Source organism: the organism of the source record quoted next (genome assembly GCF_019968985.1).
Source record: "MAG: Porospora cf. gigantea B chromosome Unknown PgB_NODE_50_length_53917_cov_118.396, whole genome shotgun sequence".
NCBI classification, from domain to species: Eukaryota; Apicomplexa; class Conoidasida; order Eugregarinorida; family Porosporidae; genus Porospora; species Porospora cf. gigantea B.
The window spans coordinates 1-12246 of NW_027179069.1; the positions used below are offsets into that span (position 1 = coordinate 1).

A 12246-nucleotide genomic window follows, 5' to 3' on the forward strand; every position below is an offset into this window, starting at 1 on the left:
CCGCCGCCATTGACACGACAAAGCTCACTGCGAACACAAGAGTGGCTTTGATGGCTGACAGCTACCAGCTCCACAAAATCCTCCCATCCAAGGTGGACCCTCTGGTGTCTCTGATGAAGGTGGAGAAAGTTCCTGACTCCACTTATGAGATGGTCGGCGGACTTGAGAAGCAAGTCAAAGAAGTGAAGGAGGTCATTGAGCTGCCTATCAAGCATCCTGAAATTTTCGAATCTCTGGGAATCGCCCAGCCCAAGGGCGTGTTGTTGTACGGCCCTCCCGGAACTGGCAAGACGCTACTGGCTCGGGCTGTAGCTCACCATACTAACTGCACCTTCATTCGAGTTTCGGGATCTGAGCTCGTCCAAAAGTACATTGGCGAAGGCAGCAGAATGGTACGGGAGCTTTTCGTCATGGCTAGAGAGCATGCTCCCTCAATCATTTTCATGGACGAAATCGACTCCATCGGCGGGCAGCGTCTGGAATCAGAACACGGTGACTCGGAGGTCCAACGGACAATGCTGGAGCTTCTCAACCAACTCGATGGCTTCGAAGCCACCAAGAATATCAAGGTGATCATGTGCACAAACCGGATCGACATTTTGGACGATGCCCTCCTGCGCCCTGGAAGGATAGATCGCAAGATCGAGTTTCCTAACCCCAATGAGGAGGCTCGATACGAGATCCTCAAAATCCACTCGCGAAAGATGAACCTTGTTCGGGGCGTGGACCTCAAGAAGATCGCAAACCAGATGTCCAGCTGTTCAGGGGCCGAAACCAAGGCTGTCTGTCAGGAAGCCGGAATGTTCGCTCTGCGCGAACGCCGAGTGCACGTGACGCAAGAGGACTTCCAACTAGCAGTCAGCAAGGTCACTCGGAAGGACGCCGATCGGAATATGAGCGTCCGCCAGCTTTTTAAGTGATCGTCGTGGTCTGAACTGGCATTCGAATATCACGTAGGAAGCATGAACCGTGTGGACTGAACTGGAATTTGAATTTTCCGTAGGATAAAGGTGATTTCTGCCCAATGCGCTGTTTGTCCAGCTGTAGAATTCAGAGACAATTAAGCCCGCGTCAATGGCAGGGGTAACTGTGACCCTTTTAAGGTGGGCAAATGCCTCGCCATCTAATTTGGCTGTAATGTAGACAGTGAAAGAAGACCCTGCTTGGAAATACTAAAACCACAGATCTCCTAAGGCAAAGTCATGGAGAACAGAAATCTCCAGAACACCAAAAAGCGATAACTTTGGTTTAGCACGTAAATCAGTTCTGAAAGGAAGGCCTATCGATTCTTAGGGCATTTTTTCCAACGAGACGCTGAGGTGCCGGAAAAGTCAGCGATAACTTCGTAACCGCAGAGATGTTTGAATAATTTCAAGCAGGAAGGCACCGCATAGAACTGGCGTTCGTATCGCATCCAGAAAGCATGAACTGTGTTGAACTGGTATTCGAATTTCACATAGAAAGCATGAACCGTATTTCACATAGAAAAAATTTAATGAAGTTTACGGCCTGTCTTGCCGGTAATCCCTCATAGGGTCAGTTCTCGTGAGGTCGAGGTTGCAAAAGCAAGCCTGCTCTTGCCTAAATGAGAGGACTCGCAACATGTGACCATAAAGAGGGTTAGCACAGAGCAGCCGCAGGTCGTCACGACCTGCCTCTTCCAGACCGTCAATCTTGAAGTTCCGCAGTTGTTCCCGGGACAGCCGCCGGCCTCCAATGAAGATTACGAAGTCCCGGTCTAAACGGTTTCCCATGACGCCTCTTACCACGGCCGGTAATCGCCGGTCCAAGAACTCCAAAACCGACAGTTGAGGGTGGAGCTCAACCAGCATTAGTGACTGCTGCACGCCGTGGAGTGGGTCATAGTAATTAACTGAAACAATACGCGAGGGGTCTCGAGGGCTGGACGAGGACTTGAACCGTGCCACTACGGAAACCAGCCTCCTGAACTGCGGACTGGTGAGCCCTGCAATGGGGTTGAAGAAAGGGAATGGGTTGCGGAAGGACCCTGGCAGAGAGGGGCAGTACAAAGGTCTCTCGCGGTTGTAGCGGTCAATATCCCTAACCTGGTCGATGTTTCCTTCAGGCCCGCGGGCGCACGTGGCCACGGACTGAACGTGTATCAGCGGGTTGAATAGCGCGTCGGCGGTATGAACACCGCGGTCGCCAGAAGGCATTGGCTCAAAGGGCCGAGTCCCGTCGCAAGAGGCTTGCTGCAAAAGGCTGAGTATCTCTCCGCGGCCCATGTCGCGGGAGTCCTCGGAATTCGGCGTGATGGCAGTGGTCGGCGTCGAAAGGTCCTCTTTGGGGCTCTGTCTGGACACAAGTAAGAGCAGGCTCTGAAGTTGGCCGACCGTAAGCATAACGATTTGCTCGGACTGAGCGCTGCCCGGCAAGATGTGCATGATTTGAGCGAAGTCGATGTCATCGAATGATAGAATCGGCGGCGGTTGGGGAGTGACGGAGTGCATAGACGAACGACCGGCAGGCGGCGGGGTCAGCGGCACTTCCATCATGTTCTCGTGGAAAGCTGGCAACGAACCAGTGAGGTCGGCAGTGGAGAACGAGTATGACGGGGTGGAAATGTCTAGGTTAGAGATGCACCTGCCTCTCTTACCGTTCAACATTTCGTGACGTGCGAATATGTAAATACACGTAATATGGACGCAGTGGGGCAGCTGCATTTGACTCCTTGTGATTCGGAGAGAGAGCTTTGTTTGCCACTAGAGGCTTGCCGACAGGCTAAAGTCCTCGAAAGTGTCTCGAGTTTCGCTAGGCCCGGGGAGCCTATACGGCTACCGACGCTCACCGAGCGCTGTCTGACGAAGGTAGTTGAGTACCTGCGCCACCTGCACACAGCAGGAGCGCCGTCGTTCAAGGACGAATGGGAATCCATCTGTGAGCCTCTGACGTTCTTTCAAAACAGATCAGAATGATCCCTCGGCGCTGTTTGGAGGTCAGGAACTGGCCATGTTCAAAGATCTCCCCGTTACAGAGCTAGGCGAGCTGGTAAAGGCCTCCCACTATCTGGACTTTCACCGGCTAGAGGTCCTGTCGAGCTCTTTGCTTGCGAAGGTGCTTATGGAGACGGACATTAACACCTTGAAGGTCACTTTGTCATCCATGCACTAACCACTAACCACACTTCCCCCCGCCACAGCCGCCGGCAGCAAGCCACGACTCGCCTGAACTCTTTGTGACGCTCAGCCCGCAAAAGGCTTCCGCGTCGGTAGGGTGGATACCCACAGTGTCGTCGAGGTCGCTTTTGTTCAGCCCCTTTCTGAAGGCCACTCCGAAGCCCTGCATCAGCTCTCCTGCGTTGGGACCTATGAAGTGCATGCCAAGCACGGTCTCGAAAGCGTCCTTCCGTACGACGACCTTGCAAAGACAGGTAGCGGACATGTCGACGTCGAACTCGTGTTCGCGAGTGGCAGGCACCTTTTCACGATGGGACATCTGGTGTTCAAGAGTCGTGAATTCGAACAGATAGCAGTCGACATCCTCGGGGTACTGCGCCTGGGCCTCCTCCTCGGACAGGCCGACATGCGCGTATTCCACGGGAGTGAACACTGTTGTCGGAATGGAGTCCATCTCCATCAACTTGGAACTGCCTTCATAAAGGCGTCGCACCAGCAGTTCGCCGGTTTTTATCGCCACAGGTGTCAACTCTAGACTCCTACTTGACGCGTCTCCGATTGAAAAAATGTTTGGCTGCGTGGTGCAATCATGTGCGTCAGTCTTGATCTTCCCCCTTTCGGTCAACTCAACGCCAGCAGCAGAAAGATTCAAACCGGCCACGTCAGCATGCCTGCCGGTAGCATACATCACGGTGTCGTAGACAGCCAACGATCCGTCCTGGAAGGACACCTGGACGCCTTCCGGTACCTTGGACATGGCGGAGGGCAAGGAATGTGAGAACTTCGTGCCCATTTCGGTCATGATGGACACAACCTTATCAGCACATTGCCTATCAAACCCTCGTAAAGGCACCGACCGCACCACGACGGTCGTATCAACTCCGAGGTGAGTGAGGAATCCTGCACACTCGAGGGCAATGTACGCAGCCCCCACCACCAAGCACTTCCTTGGTGGCGTTCGCAACGAGAAGAGGTCGTCAGATGTTACTGCGAGCTCGTGACCGGGAATCTGCGGTACGGATGGGCGCCCACCAGGGGCAAGGATGATATGCTCCGCCGTGAGCTGCTTAGTCTCGCCCTTCAATGTGTACGACAGAGTTCGGTTGTCGACGAGGCTTGCTAGGGCGTTGATGTACTGGACTTTGCCCCGGAGCCCCTTTTTGTAGTTGAAGTTCAGTTTTCGGATGAACATCTGAACATTATCTACCAGTTGCGTCCAGCTGTGCGTAACGGGACCGTTGGTTTGCCAACCGAAGGCCTCCGCGTCGTGGTGAAGCACAGGTCCCATCAGCGCGGCGTAGTGCATCAGCTTCTTGGGGATGCAGCCCACGTTGACACAAGTCCCGCCAACGCCCCACGAGCTTCCATGCGGAGATTCCTTCACGAAATCAAACATTGCCACGCGCTTCCCCAACGCACCTGCAGCCTTGGCAGCTGCCATCCCACCCGAACCCCCTCCGATCACAGCCAAATCGTAATGCTCCATGTGAATATGCCGAATAGTGCATTGCGAATGTTGGTGAATCTTTGTGGGGTAGGCGTGTGTGGAGTGTGTGTAGTTCAAAAGACCGTTGGATAGCAGCGGAAAAGACGCATTTGGGTTACAAGTTATGTCAAAGCCTGTACTTGTCAGGCTGAAGAGCTCTACGACTCACAACAATGAGCTGATATGCCAAGTGGAAACCATTCGCGGAGCCGACGAATGCCAAACTACCGTAGAGCGTGGCGCTTTCGAGTCCTCGCAGGTGGAGAAACGACTGAAGGACTGGACGCAGAGCGATCTGTCCGCGGACTGTCCTTCCGTGGAGCTTGCGGCGCGACACCATGCAGTCATGAACGTTTGCCTAACTGAAGCCATGGAAGCGGCGCCCCCCAAGAGACACAAGTCGTCCTAGAACTTCTTTTGGACGTAGCAGGAGTTATTCTAAGCGAATGTTTGTGACGAAACCTCTGTGTGCAATGTGCATGCTACCGTTCACTGCGTTCCTAATCCTCAAAACGCTGGGGCTTCGAGGTATGCCCCGTGAGCGAGTCAGCTCCAATACGAGGTTCGCGGCGCACAACGTTGAGCCCGATACTATCGTCAGCCAGTTGCGATTCGAGCTCCAGCCTTACAAACAGCATGAGATGTGCACAGAACTCGCTGACTCCTTGGACTTCGACGATCCGCGTAAAACACCGCTAAGGGCTGCTGTGTTCACCCTAGACGACGACGAGACCAACGACCCTTACAGCAGCAACTGGGAGCTAGACAAAGCCTGCGCCGATGCTTTTGGCAGCCTCAAAGCCAGCATATTGGGGTCCCACGACGGCATGTCCGTCTTCGAGTTCGTCGACCGTCTGGCTAAGTGTGAGGTTGATGCTGAGGGGCACACGCTTCTGCAGTCTGCACTTCGTAACGGCTTCAACTCGTGCGTATCGGCTCCGCTGGTGAAGCAGGTACTGCTAGTGCCCTCATCAGGATACCATCCTGTCCTGGCAACCACCCGGGATAAGGATAACCTGTTGCACTTGGTGGTACAGTCGAATAGCGAGGTAATGCTGACGAAGGCGCTGAAGGTGGTGGCCAGCTATCCCTACCGAGGGAAAAGCCGCACCCGCGACACCACCGGAAACGCCGTTCTCTACAGTCTGATGGAAGCGAAGAATGATCGGGGTGACACGCCTGTAATGGATGCCGAACGCATTGGAAACTTGGCTCGAAAGCTGAAGACGTACTACCGCACACTGAAGACAAATCTGAGGACGGCTCTGAATGAGGCTATGAAAGCTGGCGGGCTGCCAACAGATGCGTAGATAGAAAATCGATTTCTTGAAGGGTTGTGGAAGTGGTTCGTTGATTTCTTGAAGGGTTAGGGAAGTGGTTTGTTGAAGGAGTCAAAAGGGACGGTGACAATACCTTCATCTAATGATTTTCTTGATACACCTGTGGTGTCGGGCGCTTGAGGCGTTGTCTCTTCCATAAAGTAGACCGCTCGTTTAGAAGGTACCTCATAAAAGATATCTGGAGGGTCACCCGAGGAAATGACATCAGGGCCGTCAGGAGCCAACGACGACGATCCTTCGAAGAACACGGCTGGTGGTGGTTCCGATGTCGGCAAGGAAGGTGTAGAAGCAATAGGATTGGACTGGGACAGAAGCTCCTCAGAGTGAGTTCTCTGAGGACGGCCCACCGCCACAACAGTGAAGTCTGTCGAGAGATTAACTGCCAGCACGTGCCTGTGCAGCAAGCGGAAGATGAGCTGGGGCGAGGTGACCTTGTCCTTTATCCCAGATTGGACTGCGACTCCTGGCGGCGTGCCACCAGACCCGTCCGTTCGCAGGAAGACGCGCGTGTCACTGGAGGAGATCAGCTTGTCGTCTGAGTTGTGCCCCCAGATGTACACGTGGTGGCGCTCGTCTACAATTGCGGAGTGGTGGTAACCAGCAGCCACACCGATCCCGCCGGGAAAATGTCCCTGGTGAACTCGGATCTCCCGTGGCACCTGTAGTGTCGAGACAGAGGCCACGCCACATTGGCCTGCCTGGTTGTCCCCCACGGCCCAAACTGACCCGTCTTCGCCGAGCATCAAGCAGTGCCGAGCACCGCAAGCGACTTGCGCCACGTTAGGCAGACGTGCGCCGCCTGCGAGACGCATTCGAAGGCGGCCAGGTGAGTAGACTCTATGTCCTTCGGCTTTGAAGGACTGCATCTCCTCGACCTTCATGAAGCCTTTCAAGAAGTCGGAGAAGTGGGTTTTTGGGTCTGCGGCCTCACGGGCATCTGAGGCGAAAATGTCGAGGTTCCCGCGTGCGATTTCTCCGTATGTACCATCGCCCCAGAACCAGACTCGGCCCGCGGTGTCTAACACACTGCCGAATCTGGCGCCCAGGGAGATTTGCTTAACTTCTACATTGGGAAACTCGAATAAGCACGCAGGTTCAAATGATGTCTTCGCAAAAAAGGTGCGACCCCAGAACCATAACCGACCTCCTCGGTCACCTGTCGGCGTTCGGGTGGCTACTGTAACCTGGTTCGCACTGGAAGCCACGGTAACAACTTTGTCACCGTTCCACTTGAAGTCCACCAGGCCTGGACGGTCCGCGTTATCAGAAGCAGCCCGGCCCAGACACAGCGCCTTGCCCCAAGTATAGATCTCAGGCTGATCGTCAGCAGTTACGACTACGGAGGAGTAGTTGCCGCAGGCTACGTCGGCGACACGTGGGTCCAGTCGAACCTCCGTTAATGTTCGGAGATAGGAGTAGTGCTCTCCAATGCCTGCCTGCCCCATATCATTCATCCCGTAAGCAAAAACGATGCCATGAGTCGTCAACACCAGCACGTGTGACAGTCCGCAGGCCACCCGTAGCACCGATGCCCCAATAAACCGACCAATACACTGTTCCGGAAAGGGCTCCTCCTCCGGTGGAAGATCCTCAGCTGTCCGTTTCGATGTCACCCCCGTGCACGTAATCTCTGTTGGAACAGGCGATATACCAAAAGGAAGGTGAGAGGAGGGTTTCCCCCAGACGAAGACCTCGAAGTCGTAAGTCGACGTTTCTGGTGGAGGGTTGAGAACTGTGTTTAAACCAAAATCATACCCACTGAAGTCTGTTGTCAACAGCGCTGGAGCGTCCAAGATGGCTTGCTTCCGCGCTTCTGATGCCCGTTTTTGTTGCTTCGATTGGCGCCCGCAGGATGCTGCTACACAATTACGCAAGCACTAGAGATGCAATTTTCGGCTGCGGTTTCCCACCTGTGGCCTTCTCAGCAAAAATCTCCTCCTGCATGCGCGTGTTTCGCTAATTGTTACATTTGGGATGGGTCGGAAGCGTGTTCAGAGCCTCAAGACAAGGTTGCTGAAGCTTCTCAAGTCTCGAGCGGCAGTGTGTAGCTCGGGTCTCCGAAACGCAGTCAGTAATGGGTGTATTCGTGGCGGTGGCGGCCGCGTACCAGCTGTACCTCGCCTTTCTAATGCGTGAGACCTCTGTTAACGCCTCGCTGCTATCCAACATGGACGTGTGGACTGGAGATTTCGGCGGGCTGGACACTTCGATGAGGAAGGACGTCGTTAATCGCATGCTAGGTGGCCAAGTATTGATCAACCCTAGCGTGGACGCGCTTCATGGGAAAGTTGGTTTACTGGAAGACGGATCCCCCCTGTTTCAGCCTCTAACGTCGCCGATTTCGAAGAAATCTATGGCATCTCTCCTTCGTGAAGGTGGAGGATTCAACCTTGAGCTGTCGAACCGACTGCCGTTAGAACGCAGCGTGCCTGAATCACGGCACCCCGAGTGCAAGACGCGGGAGTGGTACTCCGACAGCTCCAGCTACTCCAAGGCAAGCGTCGTCATAGTATTTTTCAATGAGCCCTTCTCTACTCTAGCTAGGTCGGTGCACTCGGTGTTCCAACGGACGCCACCTCGTGAGTGTGAGGCGACCCGATCACCCAGATCTTCTGGAGGAGGTTATCCTCGTGGATGACGGCAGCGATGTAGATTGGATCACAGGAAAGGGCGAGTACGCAAAGGCTTCCGCTGACAGGAAGGTGGAGGTTAGGCCTTCTCTTCAGGAGCTGGTGGCGGCCTATCCCAAGACACGACTGGTACGATTGCCTGAAAGGAAGGGCATTGTGGGTGCTAGGCTCGCCGGAATTCGGGCGGCCAAGGCGCCGATCTTCGTGATACTCGACAGTCATATCGAATGTGGCCACGGCTGGTTGGAACCGATGATCCATCGTATATCCGAAGATCCTCGTCGCATCTTGATGCCTCAGATTGATGGTATAGAACAGGAGACCTTTGCTCACGAGACAGGCGGAATTGGGTGCACGCTTGGCTTCCTCTGGAAGCTTATGGAACATGCATTTGACGCTCCGAGAGAATTTCCGGAGGTTTCGCTACCGGAAAGGATGAAAGCCGGACCAACCGATTTCGTAAGTTCTCCAGCTATGGCTGGAGGTCTCTTCGCGGCTAGTGTCGAGTTCTTTGAGAGCATCGGGGCTTATGACCCTCTTTTCGAGCACTGGGGCACCGAGAACCTAGAATTCTCCTTCCGCCTCTGGCAGTGCGGCGGTATCCTTGAGTGTGTCCCGTGCTCAAGGGTCTACCATATCTTCCGCAAGGGTGGCGTGGGGTACACGTCGCCCATTCATTCGGTGACTCGCAATAAGCTACGGACGCTGTCTATTTGGATGGACGAGTATGCCGATCTTGCGTGGCGTGTCATAGGTAGGCCGAAGATTCCATTTGGCGAGATCGAAACAATGCAGGCGTGGCGCAAGACGAAAGGGTGCAAGAGCATGAAATGGTACCTCGAGAACGTTAACCCGGAGTCATATGTTGTTGATCTGGAGAAGGACGTGCCTTTCTTGGGTCCACTCAAGCACGCTCAGAGCGGCATGTGTTTGGAAGACACCTCCTACGGTGGGAATGAGCAGCCATTGGCATTGCGGAGGTGCAGCGGCCGCGACCACCAAGAGTTTATGTATTTTACACGGACCAGGCACGTCATGCCTGTTTTGAACGACGAGATGTGCCTCCCCGCCCCTACCAACATGTCTGGGTACAACACTACTTGGTGCCACAACGGAAGCCAGCCCTGGATCGTACGAGTTCTCAAAGACTCTGAACGGCCCGTGGTGCAGCTCACGAGTCCATCCAACGGGTATGGCTCTTCTAAAGATATGTGTTTGGCCGCAACCGAGAGCAGGTTCCAACTGTTGGCCTGTGACCAAGCTGATGAGAGCCAGCACTGGGTCTGGAGTCGGTATCGTCCTCCGAAGGAGTTTCATTTGGTCTTCTGATAGCCACAAAGCGTTTCGAAGCTGCAATGAAAACGACAAACTCAGATCATACTTGTGAAACCCCCGAGTCTTCACAATCAAGTGCACTCGATTCATAGAGTGAGGCGGGCGTGGAGGCAACAGGGTCCAAACGCTCGGAACTCAATGTAGGCGTGTCGGCGATGAAGCGAAGTCCATCCTTTTCAATGTACATGTCTCCCGGTTTCGTGGAGTCGTAGTAGCGATAAAAATTTTCGGCGATCGGCTTCAGTCGAAGGGGGAAGTAAAACGCGCAAGAGACGAAAGCGAAGAATATTCCGAAGACTGCTCCAGCCAGAACGTCCTCCACGTGGTGCTGGTAATCGCTGGTCCTGCTGATGGTTACAATCAGCGGAAAGATACAAAATGCAGCGGGAATTGCGACACGCAACGCTCCAATGTTAGAGAACAGTCCGAGCTTGCTCCATATGTAAACTGCAGGGAAGAACCAACCCGTCCAAATGAAGCTAGCATGGGCAGAAGGGAAGGACATACGGCCGTCAGTAAGCTCCTCACTCCACACGCCAGAGTCGAAAGGAAACACGGAGGGGTCGTACACACATTCCGGAATAGGAGGCACGGTCTGGCCGAGACCCCATTCCGCTGGCCACATTGACCGGTCATTGCCTCTGCACCGACCCAGAAAATCGGGTCTCAACCGCCCGTAGAATCGTTTGATCAGCTCAGTCGCATTCCAGTTGAGGAGCAACGCCAAGGACACCCCCATCAGGTACAGCGTGAAGTCTTCGATGACCAGCCTCAGAGACCACTTCCTCGTCTTGCGCAGCAGAATGGGCATCACGACTCCAACCACCACGACCACCATGACAGTGTAACCCATGGTATCGAGCGTAGGGAACATCTCCCGCTTCGCTGGGATCTGGCCCGCCGCATAGAGGTACGAGTACAAGTGCCAGTCAGTCTCCTGCACTTCTCGGACGAAGGGCGACTTCAGCGTAAGGAGTAGAAGGCCCGAGATAAGAAGCATCACTCTAGCGAACGTCTCCAGGCCGACGTACCACCAATCGAAATGCAAACGTTTGCTCATGCGAAAGCATCTGACACCAGCCATGTTTAGAAAACCATCCATTCACAGGTCATATGCAGTATCATACTCCTGTAGATCCCACTCGCGGCACAGCTCCTTCCAGTCCATAGGAGCTGGAAGACGCGCGCTCTCGTCCCAGACTTGTTCCAGCATCCATTCGGTGGCTGCTGGAGGTCGCCAGTGGAAATCCTGTGACGGCTCTTGTGGAGGAATCGTCGGTGTAGTTTTATGGGACACCGAGGAAGTTGAGGGTGCATAAGCCGCGCTCAGCACAGATCCATTGCCTGCGGTGGGCACGCTCGAGCGTCTCTTGGTCGCGCTTCCACACATCTTAACTGAAAAGGTCCAATCTCCGTGGTCGGCAGCGGCGAGAGTAGTCGGACTGAATCCGGGAGCATGCCAAGCTGTCGAGTCACATTGAGGTCCGAGCACAAGCCAGACGGAGTTATCGGCAGCTACTGCAGCAAGGAGCAGAAGGCTCCTGAGGCAAGCTAGAATGCGATGGTCGGCCCCCCACCTGCTAGGTCCAAGACTACCCGAGTTTCCAGCATCGCTATTTGTACACTAGTAGGTCCTTCGTGGTCCAGAATACAACCAGAGAACTGCTCGTAGCGCATTGTCGTGGCCACGTCCACATCCTGAGTTACAGGCCAGCAGGGACCCACCGTTAAGGTGTCGCCGGTGGAACTGAGGTCCACGCCGCTGCCTGTGAACGTCAAGTTCAAATGGGAGACTCGGCCACTCAGCCGGCGACAGCATGACCACAGACTGGGGTGAGCGACCAGCCTGTTCCCGGCTCCAAGAGCGGCAGGGCTCCATGGGTGAATATCTCCTCCCGGAAAGAACATGAAACTCTCATTGATAGTAAACGGTACGTTGCAGTTCTTGTGGAAAAGGTAACGGAACTGGACCTCGACATGGGAAGCATGCTGCGCGAGACACACATCTCCAATGTAGTTGAAGGGAGACCGGAGACACTGAATCACAAACCCGGCAAGTGCTCCATACAAGTAACATATGTTTAAGGCTGACTTCGGGCATGAGCGCCTCCTCCTCGCAGCACCAGTCTTGGAAGAACGTTCTCTTAAACACAGCAACGAGGTCGGACGCTCTAGCTTGCGACTGAGCAGTCACGAAGAGACCCTCGGGTCGCCCGATAAGCGCTACTTTGGACGTGAGGAGCTGCATTTTGGAAAGCACACACACGAGGTGTCGAGATGCCGGAATGCTGAGCACGGCTCTTAACATTTCAGATCTG

The 12246-nt window shown here is 54.4% G+C and overlaps 10 protein-coding genes across 16 annotated transcripts; 5 read left to right on the forward strand and 5 right to left on the reverse strand.

Moving 5' to 3' along the window:
• Positions 1 to 50: 50 nt before the first annotated feature.
• KVP17_002788 (uncharacterized protein) lies at positions 51 to 920 on the forward strand (the record flags this gene model as incomplete). Its single annotated transcript, XM_068519411.1, has 1 exon — positions 51 to 920. The coding sequence occupies one exon, from the start codon at positions 51 to 53 to the stop codon at positions 918 to 920; it is 870 nt and encodes a 289-aa protein (XP_068373547.1).
• Positions 921 to 1502: 582 nt separating this feature from the next.
• KVP17_002784 (uncharacterized protein) lies at positions 1503 to 2627 on the reverse strand (the record flags this gene model as incomplete). Of its 2 annotated transcripts, none has more annotated exons than XM_068519404.1 (1): positions 1503 to 2627. In XM_068519404.1, the coding sequence occupies one exon, from the start codon at positions 2625 to 2627 to the stop codon at positions 1503 to 1505; it is 1125 nt and encodes a 374-aa protein (XP_068373540.1). The 2 variants fall into 2 exon arrangements, with proteins under 2 accessions (XP_068373540.1, XP_068373541.1); XM_068519405.1 differs by having other exon boundaries at positions 1503 to 2471.
• Positions 2628 to 2660: 33 nt separating this feature from the next.
• On the forward strand, positions 2661 to 3132 carry KVP17_005271 (uncharacterized protein; the record flags this gene model as incomplete). The annotated part of the gene is made up of 2 exons (XM_068515076.1): positions 2661 to 2898; positions 2927 to 3132. The coding sequence occupies 2 exons, from the start codon at positions 2661 to 2663 to the stop codon at positions 3130 to 3132; spliced, it is 444 nt and encodes a 147-aa protein (XP_068373586.1).
• A 3-nt stretch (positions 3133 to 3135) lies between these two features.
• Positions 3136 to 4623, reverse strand: KVP17_002805 (uncharacterized protein; the record flags this gene model as incomplete). The annotated part of the gene is made up of 1 exon (XM_068519440.1): positions 3136 to 4623. The coding sequence occupies one exon, from the start codon at positions 4621 to 4623 to the stop codon at positions 3136 to 3138; it is 1488 nt and encodes a 495-aa protein (XP_068373574.1).
• Positions 4624 to 4747: 124 nt separating this feature from the next.
• KVP17_002794 (uncharacterized protein) lies at positions 4748 to 5032 on the forward strand (the record flags this gene model as incomplete). Its single annotated transcript, XM_068519420.1, has 1 exon — positions 4748 to 5032. The coding sequence occupies one exon, from the start codon at positions 4748 to 4750 to the stop codon at positions 5030 to 5032; it is 285 nt and encodes a 94-aa protein (XP_068373555.1).
• A 37-nt stretch (positions 5033 to 5069) lies between these two features.
• Positions 5070 to 5933, forward strand: KVP17_002785 (uncharacterized protein; the record flags this gene model as incomplete). 2 transcript variants are annotated; one of them, XM_068519407.1, is made up of 1 exon in its annotated part: positions 5070 to 5933. In XM_068519407.1, one exon carries the CDS (start codon positions 5070 to 5072, stop codon positions 5931 to 5933), a length of 864 nt encoding a protein of 287 aa, XP_068373543.1. The 2 variants fall into 2 exon arrangements, with proteins under 2 accessions (XP_068373543.1, XP_068373542.1); XM_068519406.1 differs by having other exon boundaries at positions 5097 to 5933.
• A 56-nt stretch (positions 5934 to 5989) lies between these two features.
• KVP17_002783 (uncharacterized protein) lies at positions 5990 to 7907 on the reverse strand (the record flags this gene model as incomplete). Of its 2 annotated transcripts, XM_068519402.1 has the most annotated exons (3): positions 5990 to 7695; positions 7723 to 7818; positions 7874 to 7907. In XM_068519402.1, the coding sequence occupies 3 exons, from the start codon at positions 7905 to 7907 to the stop codon at positions 5990 to 5992; spliced, it is 1836 nt and encodes a 611-aa protein (XP_068373538.1). The 2 variants fall into 2 exon arrangements, with proteins under 2 accessions (XP_068373538.1, XP_068373539.1); XM_068519403.1 differs by lacking the exons at positions 7723 to 7818; positions 7874 to 7907 and having other exon boundaries at positions 5990 to 7417.
• A 130-nt stretch (positions 7908 to 8037) lies between these two features.
• On the forward strand, positions 8038 to 9922 carry KVP17_002808 (uncharacterized protein; the record flags this gene model as incomplete). 2 transcript variants are annotated; one of them, XM_068519445.1, is made up of 2 exons in its annotated part: positions 8038 to 8542; positions 8571 to 9922. In XM_068519445.1, the coding sequence occupies 2 exons, from the start codon at positions 8038 to 8040 to the stop codon at positions 9920 to 9922; spliced, it is 1857 nt and encodes a 618-aa protein (XP_068373579.1). The 2 variants fall into 2 exon arrangements, with proteins under 2 accessions (XP_068373579.1, XP_068373578.1); XM_068519444.1 differs by having other exon boundaries at positions 8038 to 8507; positions 8548 to 9922.
• Positions 9923 to 9968: 46 nt separating this feature from the next.
• KVP17_002778 (uncharacterized protein) lies at positions 9969 to 11030 on the reverse strand (the record flags this gene model as incomplete). 2 transcript variants are annotated; one of them, XM_068519391.1, is made up of 1 exon in its annotated part: positions 9969 to 11030. In XM_068519391.1, the coding sequence occupies one exon, from the start codon at positions 11028 to 11030 to the stop codon at positions 9969 to 9971; it is 1062 nt and encodes a 353-aa protein (XP_068373530.1). The 2 variants fall into 2 exon arrangements, with proteins under 2 accessions (XP_068373530.1, XP_068373531.1); XM_068519392.1 differs by having other exon boundaries at positions 9969 to 10988.
• Positions 11031 to 11479: 449 nt separating this feature from the next.
• KVP17_002798 (uncharacterized protein) lies at positions 11480 to 12236 on the reverse strand (the record flags this gene model as incomplete). 2 transcript variants are annotated; one of them, XM_068519427.1, is made up of 3 exons in its annotated part: positions 11480 to 11626; positions 11654 to 11965; positions 11997 to 12236. In XM_068519427.1, 3 exons carry the CDS (start codon positions 12234 to 12236, stop codon positions 11480 to 11482), a joined length of 699 nt encoding a protein of 232 aa, XP_068373562.1. The 2 variants fall into 2 exon arrangements, with proteins under 2 accessions (XP_068373562.1, XP_068373561.1); XM_068519426.1 differs by lacking the exon at positions 11997 to 12236 and having other exon boundaries at positions 11480 to 11836.
• Between the last annotated feature and the right edge of the window lie 10 nt (positions 12237 to 12246).